Here is a 14,336-nt window from a genome sequence, read left to right as displayed (position 1 = left end):
TCATGAGCCTTTACAGTTGGTGCAACAGCTATTAAATTCTTTTGAAAAGCAGATGACTGGCTGTACCATAGATACTACAATAATAAATTGTGACTTATTATTAATGGGAAGATGATTTAGTTCAAAATCTATTATTCCTAAAGTAAGCACTTATAAAAACAGCACTAAATGAAGCTGATTGGAATAAATTCTCATTCTTTCTAGGGAAGAAAAGGGAAAGTGATATCTTCAGATGTTTTAAGGGTATGCCACAATACAACTAGTTCATCATAGAATTTCTTATTATAATTATACTTAGATAATAATATTCATCATAAAATTATCTGCCCAGAGGAAGAATCCCTTGTGTACATTCTCTAACACTTCCAACTAAACTTCTGAGTTTTTGATAGCTTCCATTTCCTTTTAAAACAACTATAACTTTTTTTATTTTTTCCCTTCTTTTCTTTTTTGTATACTTTAAAAACAGAGATATAAGATTCTATATATGTGATTTTTGTCTCATATGTCACTTATTATGATTATTGTACTGATAGGCAATTCTAGATGATGAGTTATTATAATTTTTTACTAATACTATAGAGTAATTATGAATAAGTAATTTAAACTGAAAACATATAAAATGAAAGGAGTTACTAGTAAGTCCAGATCAAGTCATCTAATTTTCAATTTTCTGGCTGAACAATCAATAACCATTTATTTTTCTTTTACTCACTTTCATTTAGAAGTTAATGACCATCTTTAAATCAAGGTAAATGATGATTTTTGCCTTCATAGGGTTTATGCAAATGCAAATAATATGTAAGAATGAAAGGTGTTAAAACCTTGGTATAAAATCTATTGCACTGCGCTTAGCAATAACTAAGAGTACTCTAAGTAAGTAGGTAATAACTCAGAATGAGCCATAGATGATTGGTTTTCTTCCTAAACAGAAGATTGAGTTTAACATCTCACCAGCCTAATTATATTTTCATACTAACAGTCTCTGAATACCATAATCTGACCACTATTCTGCAGTTTGGTTCTAATTAATAATAAATTCTAAATGGAAATCTAAGGAGGCAATAAACATGTAAGGAGGTATACTTGTTACTTAAGTTTGAATAGTCTAAATCAAATAAGCTACATACAATAGTTGGAGACTTCTAGAATATCATACAAATCAAAAAAGTAAAAACTGCAAAAAATTGTTGGTTCCAAGCTTTTATTACACCCCTAATTAAAATCTTCTTATAAATGGAGATAATAGAAGCTTAGCTTTATGAAAATATTTGAGAAATTTTCAAGGTAAGTAAGCCTACAATTTTTTTTTTAAGGCAGGTACATTGATACCAGCAACTTACTACAAAATAAAATTTAAGAGTAAAAACCTTAGATTTGAATGTTTTTAGTTTGTTACGTGTATTAGAAAATAAGTGTTTTCTTATATGTTTAAATGCTTTTTCACATGGTGGAAAAAACCCTGTAGGGCAAAATACAAAAAAACTTTTTTATCATTAAAATCAACAAACTCCTAAGAACACATACACAAACTTCAACTCAGGCAAAAGATAGTAAAAGTTATGCATTTTAAAATTTGTATAAACCATATTACTTAACAGGTCCCCACAATTTTAGCAATTTTTTGTTAAAAAATTGTCTTTTATAAAAGGGCTTTATAATAATTTAAAATTTATTTTGCTTAAAAGTTTTCAATGCCATCTCATATTTAATTTAATCTCTGTAGAATACTTCCTGAAGGAATTGAATAGAGTAATTCTACCTTTGAAGGGTGGTTTCTAATTCTATGGATGGAAAAATTCATGTGATCACCTTAGTTCAAATACTGACTTCATTCATTTTCCAATTATATATAGAGGTAACTTTATATTAATATTCTATTGGGGTTGAATTAAAATAGCAACTTGCCCTACTCTGAAGGTGAGTTCAACATACAAAAAAGTAATATGTTATATGTTTCCCAAGCAAAAATCAAAGCTTATTGAGTTTCAAAATCTGACAATATTTAGATTTGGTTGCCTTGCAGTTACAGCCAGACACATTTATGCCCATACACATAAATGTATGGCAAGCATTCTTACTAAACAAGTGACACAAATTATTTAGCGCATTTTGGGGGTTAATAAAAAATGAACAAAGCAATGTAGTAGATGTTAACTTTTATTCAAACATTAGTTTTGATACTAGTTACTGATGACCTTAAATGAACATGCTGGCAGGATGTAATGACGGTGGTGGAGGTGGGTGGGGGGATTGCCAACTGGGTAATGGCTATTGTGCGGGAGGCAATGTGTGTATTTATGGTTTCATGAAAGTGTTCTTTTGTTATTGTTCACAGACATTTTTGTAAAGAGTACAGCTGCGATCCTCCTAATAATAACTCTACATTAAAGTCTGTATCAGCAATTTAAATTTAAATACAGAAGAGTAGTAAACAACTTTATGGGAAATTGTAGATCGAGTAAGAGAAACTTTTCATTTTCAGAGAAGCCTGAGTAAATTGACTTATCATGCAAGTTTAGAACAGGGAATACCGCAATTGACACTTGTAAAGGTTCTACACAAGTGTCTAAACTTCCGCCACATAAAATTCATTTGGGGAATGAAATTGAAGATGATGATAAACCAAGCCATTGCAATTTTACTGTGTTCATTCTTGATAAATTTAATAAAGAATGCATTTTTTGAAAAGTAATCTTCTCTGATGAAGCTACCTTCCATGTTTCTGGTCATGTTAACCATCACAATTGTTGGATTTGGAGTAGCAAGAACCCTCATGCCATTTGACAATATGAAAACCTGAAACTTAATGTTTGGTGTGAATTGACTGCTTATGAAGTGATCAGACCATTCTTCTTTGCAGTGCCAATAGCGCTAGTTATCTAGACACATTACAGTTGTATGCAGTATCACAAATTGGATATCAGCAACCTAAAAGTTACTTACACCATACTGGGGTTTACATGTTATGGACTACCTTCATGAACAATTTCCTCAACATTGAAATGGCCATAATGGAGCAATTCCTTAGCCACCTTGATTCCCTAATGATATGCCACTCGAATTCTTTCTTTGAGGTTTTGTCAAGGACAAAGTCTATACAACGAAAGTTGTCAACATCAATGAACTAAAGAGAAGCATTCAAGATGTCCAGATATTTTTTGAGATGTAGTGTGAAACCGAATATTGTCTAAACATTTTACACACCACAAAAGGTGCTCATGTGGAAATTGTTACTAAGTGTTGTAAACAAAACTTGTTTGAAATGCTCTGTTGAACAACAAAACATGCATGTAAGTACATTGCTTTGTTATTTTTTATTAACACTTAAAATGTGCTGAATAATTTATGATCACTGTATGCACTGGTAAGCCAGTACCATACAGTAGCACAGTAGCATAGTAGTAGTGCCTTCTACTTGATGGTAATATAAATGGTGGTAGTAGACCTAGGCCTTTCATCCAAGTGTCCTATGTTCAAATCCTAGTCAAGCATGGCATTTTTAGTACGCTACAAAATTTCAATTTCATATTCCTATGCACAAACTTTGAGATTATATGGTGAATAAATCATCCAAAAATTGAATGGAATATGATTTTAACAAAAAGACTGAAAAAATCTGCCTGAATCACATATAAAAATCTTTTTTTTTCTTTTTTTAACCTCAAGACCACCATTACATATTACTTCAGAGGATGAGATGAATGACAATTTTTGTAGCGTGTGAAAACGCCATACCTGACCGGGACTTCTGGATGAAAGGCCAAGATGCTACCACTCGCGCTATGGAGGCTGGTACATATAAAAAAAAGTATCAAAAGGCACATATAAACTGTTACATTTCAATGGCACTGAGGCTTACCTTTTCATTTTTTTAAAACTGAGTTTGAGTTTTAGCAATATAGTAGTTTTTTCTACTCAATGATTTGAAACATGAAAAACCTAAAAACTGAAACTTCATTTTTTCTAAGTTAACTACCTGAAATCATAAATTTTCAAATATTATTAAGCTGTAACCTAAATGTTTTACTATTTAAAAGAATAAATGAAATTAAGAATTGGTACAATAAAATTCAAGACCTTGATATAATTTACAGACAAAAATTATCTATATTTCAAGTCTATGCAACCTTTTGGTCTGAGATAAGCGCATATGCATAAATGCAAACAAAGATAAAAATTATTATCAGCCATTATTTAAAGACTGCTATAATTTCTAATAACAGAAGTTGTAATAAAAATAATGCGATGGGTTCTTAACTTTCATTTACAAGGTTAATAATTATTTTGAAGATAAGTCAAACACCTATATTGAATCAAAACAACTGCTCAACTGTACAAAAGAAAATTAATTCTTCAAAATAGGAGGATTTAAGTTTTGGACATAAATAAAAAACCAAACGGATTAAATTTTTTATTTTTAAATTGATTAAAAGTTGTTTTACATTATTCCTAAAATTGACAAAGTGGAGCATCCAAATTCAAAATGCAAAAAAAATTGTCATAAAAGTAAATAAACTATACTATCTACCAGGAAGTTCAATGGAAAAGGGTTCAAAAACTCTACTGGAATCTAATTTAAAAATGATGGTCCATAATCTAATCAATCAAATTGATAGATCTAATTTATCTAATTATAGATAAATGAAGAATTTCCTAAGTCCTAAAAGGAGTGAAATTTCATAAATACCATACAAATAACTTATTATATATGAAAAAGAAACAAGTTATTAACACTTCTTAAACATAATTCTTAGAAATCATAACTGGAATTAACTGCAATGTTTCATATACATAGAAAACAAACAACATTAGCAATATAATAGTTAACATAATTCATTCTGCAAAGAAAAAAATACAACAGACTTTTTTATAAATACCACCACAACTGATATAATATATTACTAATGTAAATAAGACTCTTTATTTATTAAATTAATACAAATCTGAAAACTACCATACAGACGATTAACAGGAAAAGCAAATACGTAAAATTAAAGATTAGAATTGACCATATCATTCATTCATATACATCTGCCTTTATAAAAAAAATTAAATGTTTAATAACACAAATTGACAGATGATGGTAATGCGTGATATTGTAAACAAATTAATAGTCAGCATATGAATTACGATTTGAAATTAGAAAAAAAGGTCAACGTTAGACAAAACAATATGTAGGTTATTTCAGGGAATTAAATATCACTTAAAGTAATTAACGTCGAAAAAACATCTATAAGAAAAATAAATAATGGAATTACAATAGACTAGGTTAGAGTAATGCAGAAGGTTCAGGAAATTAATAATTATACAAAAATAGAAAAGAGATAGTTAATTTTAGCATAATTTCTACACAAAATCACATATAATTCACTAACCCACTCCTTCCGACCATTTTGCAGAAAAAAAACTAGATAACGCTTATTTAGTTAAATTAACCTCACAATATCACTAACGCCAACAAATTAACGCAAGTCCAAGCTTTAGAGATGTTGCCGTTCGACCTTTCTTTTATTGTATCGAAAAATTATATAGATTCGATTGTTGTTGCTAACTTTGTAAGTATCGACTTACGTGTTTTTAACTTTCTTATACTAAGTAAAGAATGTATTGTGATCGTGAACAATTTCGGTTTTCAGATTTCAACAGAAATATCCATTTTAACCATCTCTAATCCCATTTTGACTAGTTTCGGCGTGTTCGCATAACTAAAAAACGATTAGCCGCAGGATGCTGAAATTTTGGATTTAGGACTGTTGTGATATCTATTTTCGTGATTCGAACACTTTGCAATCATCGTTCCACCATGGAACGAAAGGACGTCTAGGATTACCCGATGTTTGTGGGATATATCTGTTGGCATTCTCAAGTATCATGGACGTAAAAGAAGAATATTGGTCGAGGATGTTCGCTCCATCGTCATACTGAGATTGGAATGCTTTATGGTATCCGTTCCAATCTGCCTTTTCAACAATCCATCTCCGTGGCCTTCTTTTAATCTCGCAGTCTACACTGAAACCAATAATAATTGGTCTATGATCACTGTCGTGAAAGTCATCACAAACAGACCAATTAAAATGAGGGAGCACATTCGGTGAGCATATGGAGAGATCAAGGTTAGATACAGTACCAGTTGATAAGGACATGAATGTGTGTGATCCATTATTCAGTAGGCAAAGGTCAAAGTCTTGTCTCAATCTGTTTATCATATTTCCTCGAGTGGAGCAGAAGGTTGAGCCCCAGGAAATATGATGGGCATTGAAGTCTCCTACTATTAACGATGGAGATGGTATTTGCGTGAGGAGATTTGAGACATCTAAAGCACTGAACTCAGTGTTCGGTGAGAGATACAGATTGCAGATATGCAATTTGAAGGGAATAGAGACCTTTACTGCTATAGCAGGAATGACAGTGGTTAGTTGAATTCTTGTACCTGACACCCCATTCTTCATGAAAATCGCTACTCCACCACTCTCCCTACAGTCTACTAGGCAGTCGTATCTCTCACAGAAGTATCCTCTGAGTGTAATTGGGTCATGTTGTAGAAGGTGAGTCTCTTGGAAACACATGATTAGTGGATCATGTGTGTGCGCTAGTACTCTAATATCTTCAATCCGGGACCGAATACCTCTAACATTCCACTGAATAATGTTCATAAGTGTAAAAAAAATAAATAAAATAATTAAATAATTAAATTTCGGAAATTATATAAAAATTAGTTGTACGTGATTCGGTTTTTCTTTTTTGCATTTTTTATTTTAAAGAAATCCGATGCCCTAGGGTCGGGTGGTTCTTCAACCATATCCTCCAGTAAATGAGGTGATGGTGGAGGAGATTTATTTGAATGGGATGCAGCAGTTAACATCCCAGAGGTGGTGGTTATGTGGGTTCCCTTTACGGGGAGCTTATTGGCAGGTGTGATAGTCGCTACTCGTGCCGGTACGACTTTGGGAGCAGGAACTTTCGTGTGTATCACACTGTTGGATTCACTAACTGCGACGAAAGACGTTTTATTCATCTTTGTCAGCTCTGAGACAGTGGCTGTAAGTGAAGCTACTTGATCAGAAAGCATCTGAACAAGTTTTTTAAGTTCATTGCAGGATCCGCACTGCTGATTATTAACGTTTGTAAGTATTTGTTTCGATGTAGCGGTAGCAAAAGATACATCTGGTTTAACGAGGTTCCTTGAATTATTTAACTTTTTGTATTCTCTTCGTGCGGCCGGGAAAGATAGCTTTTGCTCCGTACAGATTTTGAGAATTGCCTTTTCTTCTTTAAAGATTGGGTAATCTCGGGAGCGGGCTGTATGTGGACCACTGCAGTTTGCGCATTTTTCACTTTCTTCGCAGTTAGTGTCATTGTGACCTTCTTTAGCACATCGAGCACAGATCTCAGTTTTCGTACAAGATGTTGTAGTGTGACCAAAACCTTGGCATCTGAAACATCGCCGTGGGTTGGGTATGAATGGTCGTACCCGAACCGAGAGGTAACCCACTTTAATCTTTTCTGGTGGAACAGGGAGATTGAAAGTTAGTATAAGAGACGGTGTCGGTTCTTCTGTTCCGTTCTGCCGTTTCATAATACGTTTCACTTCAACAACATCTTGGTGGCAAAGCTCGTCAACTATTTCAGTGATATCTATATCTAAAAGGTCTCGACAAAAAATTACACCCCGGCTCGTATTTAAAGTTTTGTGGCTTTCTGCACTTATATTTATACTACCCATATTACGGAGACGTAAGATAGATCGACTCTGTTCGTCGTTGAATGTTTCGATCAGAATCGATCCGTCGCGTAATTTCCTGATGTTCTTCGGGGAGCCACTTGCACCTGTTACAGTTTTGTTTATTAGAAAAGGTGAAACCTTTTGGAGGGAGCCACCTTCCTGACTATTTCGGAGAACAACGAATCGAATATTTTTAGAGTTCAAGTCTAAAGATTTGCAGTTCTCTTCGATAGGACTTTTATCCTCGTCAGACAAAGCTGATCGAGGTCTCTTCACAAGACTTAATTTGGTGGTTTTTCCGATGGACCACTAACCATCTTGGAATTTAATATAGGAACAGAAATTTTGGTCTCACGAGTACCGGCGAAAAATGGACCACTCCAGCAGAGCGTACGCGTACTGGAGCTAGAGCTAAGTACAACTGGGTTGGCTCTGGTGCCCAGAGGACTTCGTTCGAGACTCACTACGTAGATCCATTCACCCATCGGCACGATTTGTTCCCACCTTGGGTTACGGTTGCGTTTCGTAAGATGTCGCAACACCACCGAGTGTTAATGTAAGAAATATCAGTGTAGGATGTTGTTGTGTAATTGTGTAAGTGTGTATGTTGTAATTTATGTAGTGTTCTTGGTGTAGTATATGTGTATGATGCAAAGTGTTTTGCAGCTCACTGTATAGTGGGAAGAAAAGCTGCAGAGGCTAGGTCCGTGGGGACGCCAACCCCCAAAGTTTTAAAGAATAAGACTCCCCGTCGGGGCATTTTGCTTTTACCTGAGTGTTTTGAAACGCCTTGGGTAAAACTACCCTCGGTTTCCCTCTGTTTTGGGACGCTCTAGTATAAATATTACACTGCCTGACTGGTTTTGGAACGACCTCGAGGAAGGAGTGTACTAAAAGAGAAAAAATTGGCTTGTCGTCTACGGAAAAAAAGTTTGGAAGCCTCTGCAATAGAGGAATTTTCTTAGTGTAAGAATTATAATTATTGTAAATGTTTCACGAAAACTGTACCGCTCTTTTAAAGTTTTCAAATTAAAAATGATTATTTTTTCGCAAAAACATACCCCAAAAACAGCATTCACAATTCTACTTTTATTGTGTTACTTGGATGCATTTTGTTTTATTTCTAATTACAAATCTTCATAGGTGTGTGTGTGTGTGTGTGTGTGTGTGTGTGTGTATGTGTGTGTGTGTGTGTGTGTGTATGTTCAGAAATTACATTTTAGCAGGGAAAGAATACCAGTTTAAACTGCTGGTAAATAATTTAATCTCTTTATGATTGACATCCTGTTACTTATAAAGTACATTTTATATTACAAAGAAAACAACTCTACTTATTTTTGGATAAAGCCAAAACTGAAATCATATCAAATTTAAATTTAAATTACATAATGCAGTAAGTTTAATTAATTACGTAAACATTTATTATCTGTTATAAAAGTAATAAATTACTACTGCAATAAACGTATAACGTATCTTTTGAGAATTACGTCGATGATATTATTTTTTAACAGAAATTGATTATGTTGAGCGATTTTCAATTAATTATGAATAAATCTGTTTCTGCTGTCATCCGTTTGCAGTACCGTGATCGTAATACATACCTACCTCTCTCGGAGTCTACACAACACCACTATCGGAAGGATGTGTCGATGAAGGGGGGAAAGTGGGAATGCGAACATGCGCATTAAAGCAAATCGTTTTCATAGTTCCGTAAGCGGCCAGGGATGGACCTAGGTTGAAGATTTGAGTCGTCGTACTGACATAGTGCGTTTAGGAAGGGATAAGAAATCAATTTTCTATTATTGTGGAGCCTAATCAGAAAATCCAGTTTTTGTTTTTATTTTATTTATTTTTTAACTGATAATTTTATTTCTAATTATCTTCACTTAAAACATTAAATGACCAGTACATTAGATAAGGTACAATTGTAACAAAACTACACAAAATTGACTACAATGATTATTCCCGATGGTAAGTACATAATTCCGATAAGGGATACTGAATAAAATAATGGTATATAAAATACAAATTATCAGCATACTTTTATTACAATGTACATGTGTGTGATGTGAAGAAAATTATTGTTGTTGATAACTCAATGCAAATACATTTTTGAAATTATTGTGGAAAAAGTTAAAACGTCGCATGTATTTTGTTTACACGGGCAATTTCATAATTTGTATTTGTACATAAAGTGAAAAATGGAATTAGACTCTTTCTTCAGTGAATTTCAGTTACTGAAGGTTTATAATGCTCAAGAATTCATGCTATAAAATGAAAGAAATTTGCTTTGTTTAATAATTTTGAAGTGTTTTAATATTTATTGAAGTTATAAAAATTTTCATCCAACAAGTATTTAGGTTTAAAAATAAAACTTATTTTACTTATTGTCAGGCCAATGAAAAAAATTTTATCTATGCATTAAGTTTAATGAAATGAAAAAATCATTTCTCAAGGAAAGATTATTTTTAAAAAATTGTGTGAATCTTTTCTGTTTTATCAGTATTAATAATGATTTATTTCCTTAAAAAGTTTAAATAAATAGGCTCTTTATTGAAAAGGTTTAACCAACACTAATTATACTTCTATGCAAATAGATGTAATTTATATTTTTATTAGTGATTCTGTTTCAATAATTCATATTTTCAATTATTAGTGTATAGTAAATTTTGAAAAAATTACCTAAAAGATTGGTACATAATAATATTTATATAGATCACATCAGGAATGAGTATGTTATGCCACGAAAAAAAAGGAACTGTCCCAGGAAATGCCTTGATGGATCAAGTTGAACTGGGGTCAGAGCAGCATCACAAGATACTAGGGTGGATCTAGCAACTGAATTTGGGGGGTGGGCACTGGGGGCATGTGGTCACATTTTCTTACTTTCTTTTAATTCTGTTGGGTATATCATATTTCATATGCTTTTACTTGCTTATGTTTCTTCAATTTTATTTTAATTTATAAAAATTAAACTGTAGGTTATTCAAAGTGAACCTACATCAGAGCAGCATTACATATACAAAATTAATGTATAAAAATATGTTTTAATAATTATTAATGTATAAAAATAATTACTACCTTAAATGAAAGTACAGTAATGCAGTTATGAGAAGATAATAAATAACTGTGGCATAGAATAAAAAGACAAATTTTGAAGTATTGCATTAACTGAAAAATATTTGTATTAATATTTTTATTAATATTAATTTGGACACATTAAAATAATCTAGAAAATTTCACTTTATCTGGTGTTATTGAAAATTTATCAACAGACATTGTCGTAGTAAAAGGAAATCTTTTAATATAAATAAACTGTTGATATCTTGAACCATTAGGTCATTTATTAAAAATGGGAGTGGAAGTATAAAAATCTCTTTCTTGTACACTAAGATATTATACTGTGTAACATGAAAACAGTTCTGTGTTTTGCTATGGAACAAAGTGTTAAAAGCGAAAGTTTTTGAAGTTTTTAGTAATAAACTACTTTTCTTTTTTTTTTTGCAAAGTTTTATAAATATAAATGTATGGTAAGGAAAAATGTTTTAATTCACCGAAAACTGGTCTACATGAATCATATTTACTGAAATAAAACAAAGATTTGACAGACCATTTTATATCCTGAAAACTCATTCCAATTTTTTGAGTTAGCCAGCAAATTTAGTATATGTTAGCAAAATTACATGTTTTGAAATTCTCTTATACTTGATGAATTCATTCTTCAAAATATTTAAATTAAGTATGAAAGTTAACATATTAATTTAAATTTGATTATATATACTTTGTGTAAATATTAGAATAAATTTTAAAAAGTTGACAAATTTTTTATGGATGGAAACAAAAATTTCCATCTGTATTGTTATGTTGTACTGTTGGCTTCATCTAGTGTGATGTTTAATAATATGAGGGCCAAATTTTCCTGTTATTGATTGGAAAAAATGTTTTGGGTCATAATGGACAAGAATTTTAATTCACCCTTTGAACTGTAAAATTATTTTTTGCACTGTTTATTTTTGCCTCCTACTACCATGAATTCATTTTGATCATCCTATAACTCAAAAAAAAAAACAATATATATATTAACATACATAGAATGTGAAAAGCTGAAATTTTTCATACTTAGCTAGAATGATATCAAATATACAGAATATTATACAAAGTAAATATGGATTTTATCTCCATGCAGAAAAAATAACATAGTTTAACCTCATGTTGCTGTTGGCTATTTTTAAGTAGGAATACCTAAGCACCACTTTTAACCTGAATATCATACACTTCATAGTAAAATCATTATCTGATAAAAGGACTTTTGCAATTTTTCTTTTGTATGACTTTAGTCTTGTAATTTTCTACGTAAAAAACAATACTAAAAAAAAGAAAAATGTTTGCTTTTTAATTTATACATAAAATAAATTAAATTTGTTTATATATTACTTCCCCGTCTAGCAGTATAGCTGAGCTATAGCTTTAGAAGGGAACGCATTCTAATCACTCCAGTTTGGGCTTATGCAGTTTTCACCGGATCTTTACGTTTTGACATCTAAGAAACCCATTTTCCAGATGTTCATATGTATGTATGTTTGTTCAGTGTTGCACCCTAAATCACCTTATATCTCCAGAACTACTCCACTGATTTTGACCAGAGTTGGTCAGATAACTTCTATATATGGGGTATTGATGTCATTAAATTTTCAACTTTAAAGGTCAAGGGCTGTAGAGCAAGGTCACCCTCAACATCTAAAAATTTCACCTAATTTAGGTCTTATTTTTATTAGGTAGATTTGTTAACAATTAAAAAATAATATTTCCCCAAAAAAACTTTTGCAAAATTGCACCTCACCCCAAAAATGCTCTAAATGAACTAGTGGCTAAGTGGGTATACTGTGTCATCAGTACGCCCTCCCATCACAAGGAGCGCTAGTGTAGGACTGATGCACAGTTGCTATAGTCATCTGCTATGCTGTGATGTCATAGGTGACCAGTAGAATTAAATAAATGAATAATATTTAAACTGTAAAAAAGGATTTAAAGTGGTCCCTAGTGTAGCCACACCCTTGTGAATGAAATATGGTATCCATGTGCGTTTTCGGTAGAATCATTAAATTAAATAAACAAAAACTATTATATTTAAATAAAATGATAAATATTTTTAATTAAGGTGTGTGTGTGTGTGTGTGCGCACGCATTTTGCATCAGAAAAAAGGCCACGTGACAGGAAAGTCCTACAACTGTTGTCAGCTTTTTTCATATTTAAATATAAATAATATTAATATTTTTTTAATACTTTTATTTTTAAAAAAATTGAACCCACTGGATTGGTCTAGTAGTTAAACTCATCATTGTAAAATCAGCTGAATTTGGAAATCATGGGTTCATACCTTTACATCTGTAACATCAGATCTCCTCAGCCATTCTCTGCAGGACTTTTATTTAAATAACAATTCTCTAATAGTTGTATATTTCCTTTTCAAAGAAGCAAAATTTTTGTGATAATTCTTCAAAAAATACATTTTAAATTTAAAAAGCGTTAGTACAATTTTGAATTTCAACTCAAAGGAAGTTCTCATATGGATATTCTTTTTTTTTGATTTTAAGACTCCCTGATTCAAAAGTTTAGACTAACAGATAATTCTAACAGTTAGTAATGTAATTTATCAGTTGATATTGTTCAGATTCATTTGCTTTCTTTGTCCTCTTGCTTAATGTAAACATCTGTCATCTTCTTCGTTTCTCTTATTTGTTAATGAATCAGCAGATCTTAATTATTGTTAGAATTAATTATATGAATTTACTTTTCGTTTAAGAAGTATTAGCAACAACATCAATAAATTTTTACTGTTCTAGCTAGACATATTTAATGTATATTTAAAATGTGAATAAATGTAAACTTAACTAAAAATATAAATTATTATAACTCATTGCAATGTTTAATTAATGAAGTGTAAATTTTGAAAGTATATAAAGGAAGTGATTATTAACAATTGGTTATCTGGCATTACTTAATGTGTACAGTTTACACAGCCAATGAATTGCTCCGCGGCTGAAATTGTTGTACAGATATGTCACCAGGTAGTAATGATTAATATTTTTTATAAGTTGGGCGTTCATTTGATCTTGGGTTTTATTATTGGCAAATATGTGCATTTTCACTTATTATCTCATTTACATCATGTCCATATAAAAAATCTTTGAAAGCACATATCAGATCATAAGTTAACATTTCAAAATCTTAGAGGATTAATATAATTGAATTTTTTAATTAATCTAATTCAATTTGACTTCTTCATTGGGACAACATTTTTAAAGGGCAGATCCATTATTTTGATGGTCCTGATAAGGATGTTGATTACAATTATTTTATCAGAGCAGATACTATGAATAAATGTGTTAATTTCTACTCTTAGTGCAAAATAAACGGAATTAAAAAAAAATGTGCAGATCCAAATATCCTTATAATGAAAGTATGAAACTAATGAAATTATGATTAAATCTGTTTCTGATCAGTTGGAGTTTCAATGAAGTAAGAAACGACTTGCATTTTTTTATTTTTATTTTTACAAGTATACATTTTATGAAAAATGTATTTTACCATCTATTTTAAATTAGAGTA

General features: G+C 31.4%; 2 protein-coding genes across 3 annotated transcripts in view; one reads left to right on the top strand and one right to left on the bottom strand.

The window, feature by feature from the left end:
• Prp5 (pre-mRNA processing factor 5) overlaps positions 1–5,504 on the bottom strand; it is a 122,305-nt gene extending 116,801 nt beyond the window's left edge. Inside the window, exons 1-2 of one of the 2 annotated variants that reach the window (XM_075365141.1) lie at positions 5,379–5,504; positions 3,863–3,979 (exon numbers count right to left, since the gene is read on the bottom strand). In XM_075365141.1, coding sequence (XP_075221256.1) covers positions 3,863–3,870 — 8 coding nt within the window. In that variant the 5' untranslated portion in view covers positions 3,871–3,979; positions 5,379–5,504. The remainder of the gene's footprint in view (positions 1–3,862; positions 3,980–5,378) is intronic. The other variant, XM_075365132.1, reaches the window with a different exon arrangement.
• A 3,946-nt stretch (positions 5,505–9,450) lies between these two features.
• The window catches only part of LOC142324252 (solute carrier family 35 member F3), a 101,125-nt gene continuing 96,239 nt past the window's right edge, over positions 9,451–14,336 (top strand). Inside the window, exon 1 of the mRNA XM_075365116.1 lies at positions 9,451–9,697. The gene's annotated coding sequence lies outside the window, so the exon portion shown is untranslated. The remainder of the gene's footprint in view (positions 9,698–14,336) is intronic.

The sequence above is a fragment of the Lycorma delicatula genome, chromosome 1 (genome assembly GCF_047948215.1).
Source record: "Lycorma delicatula isolate Av1 chromosome 1, ASM4794821v1, whole genome shotgun sequence".
Classification (NCBI taxonomy): domain Eukaryota; kingdom Metazoa; phylum Arthropoda; class Insecta; order Hemiptera; family Fulgoridae; genus Lycorma; species Lycorma delicatula.
The sequence above is the reverse complement of the archived record's forward strand: the minus strand, read 5'-3'. Positions and strand labels throughout refer to the sequence as shown.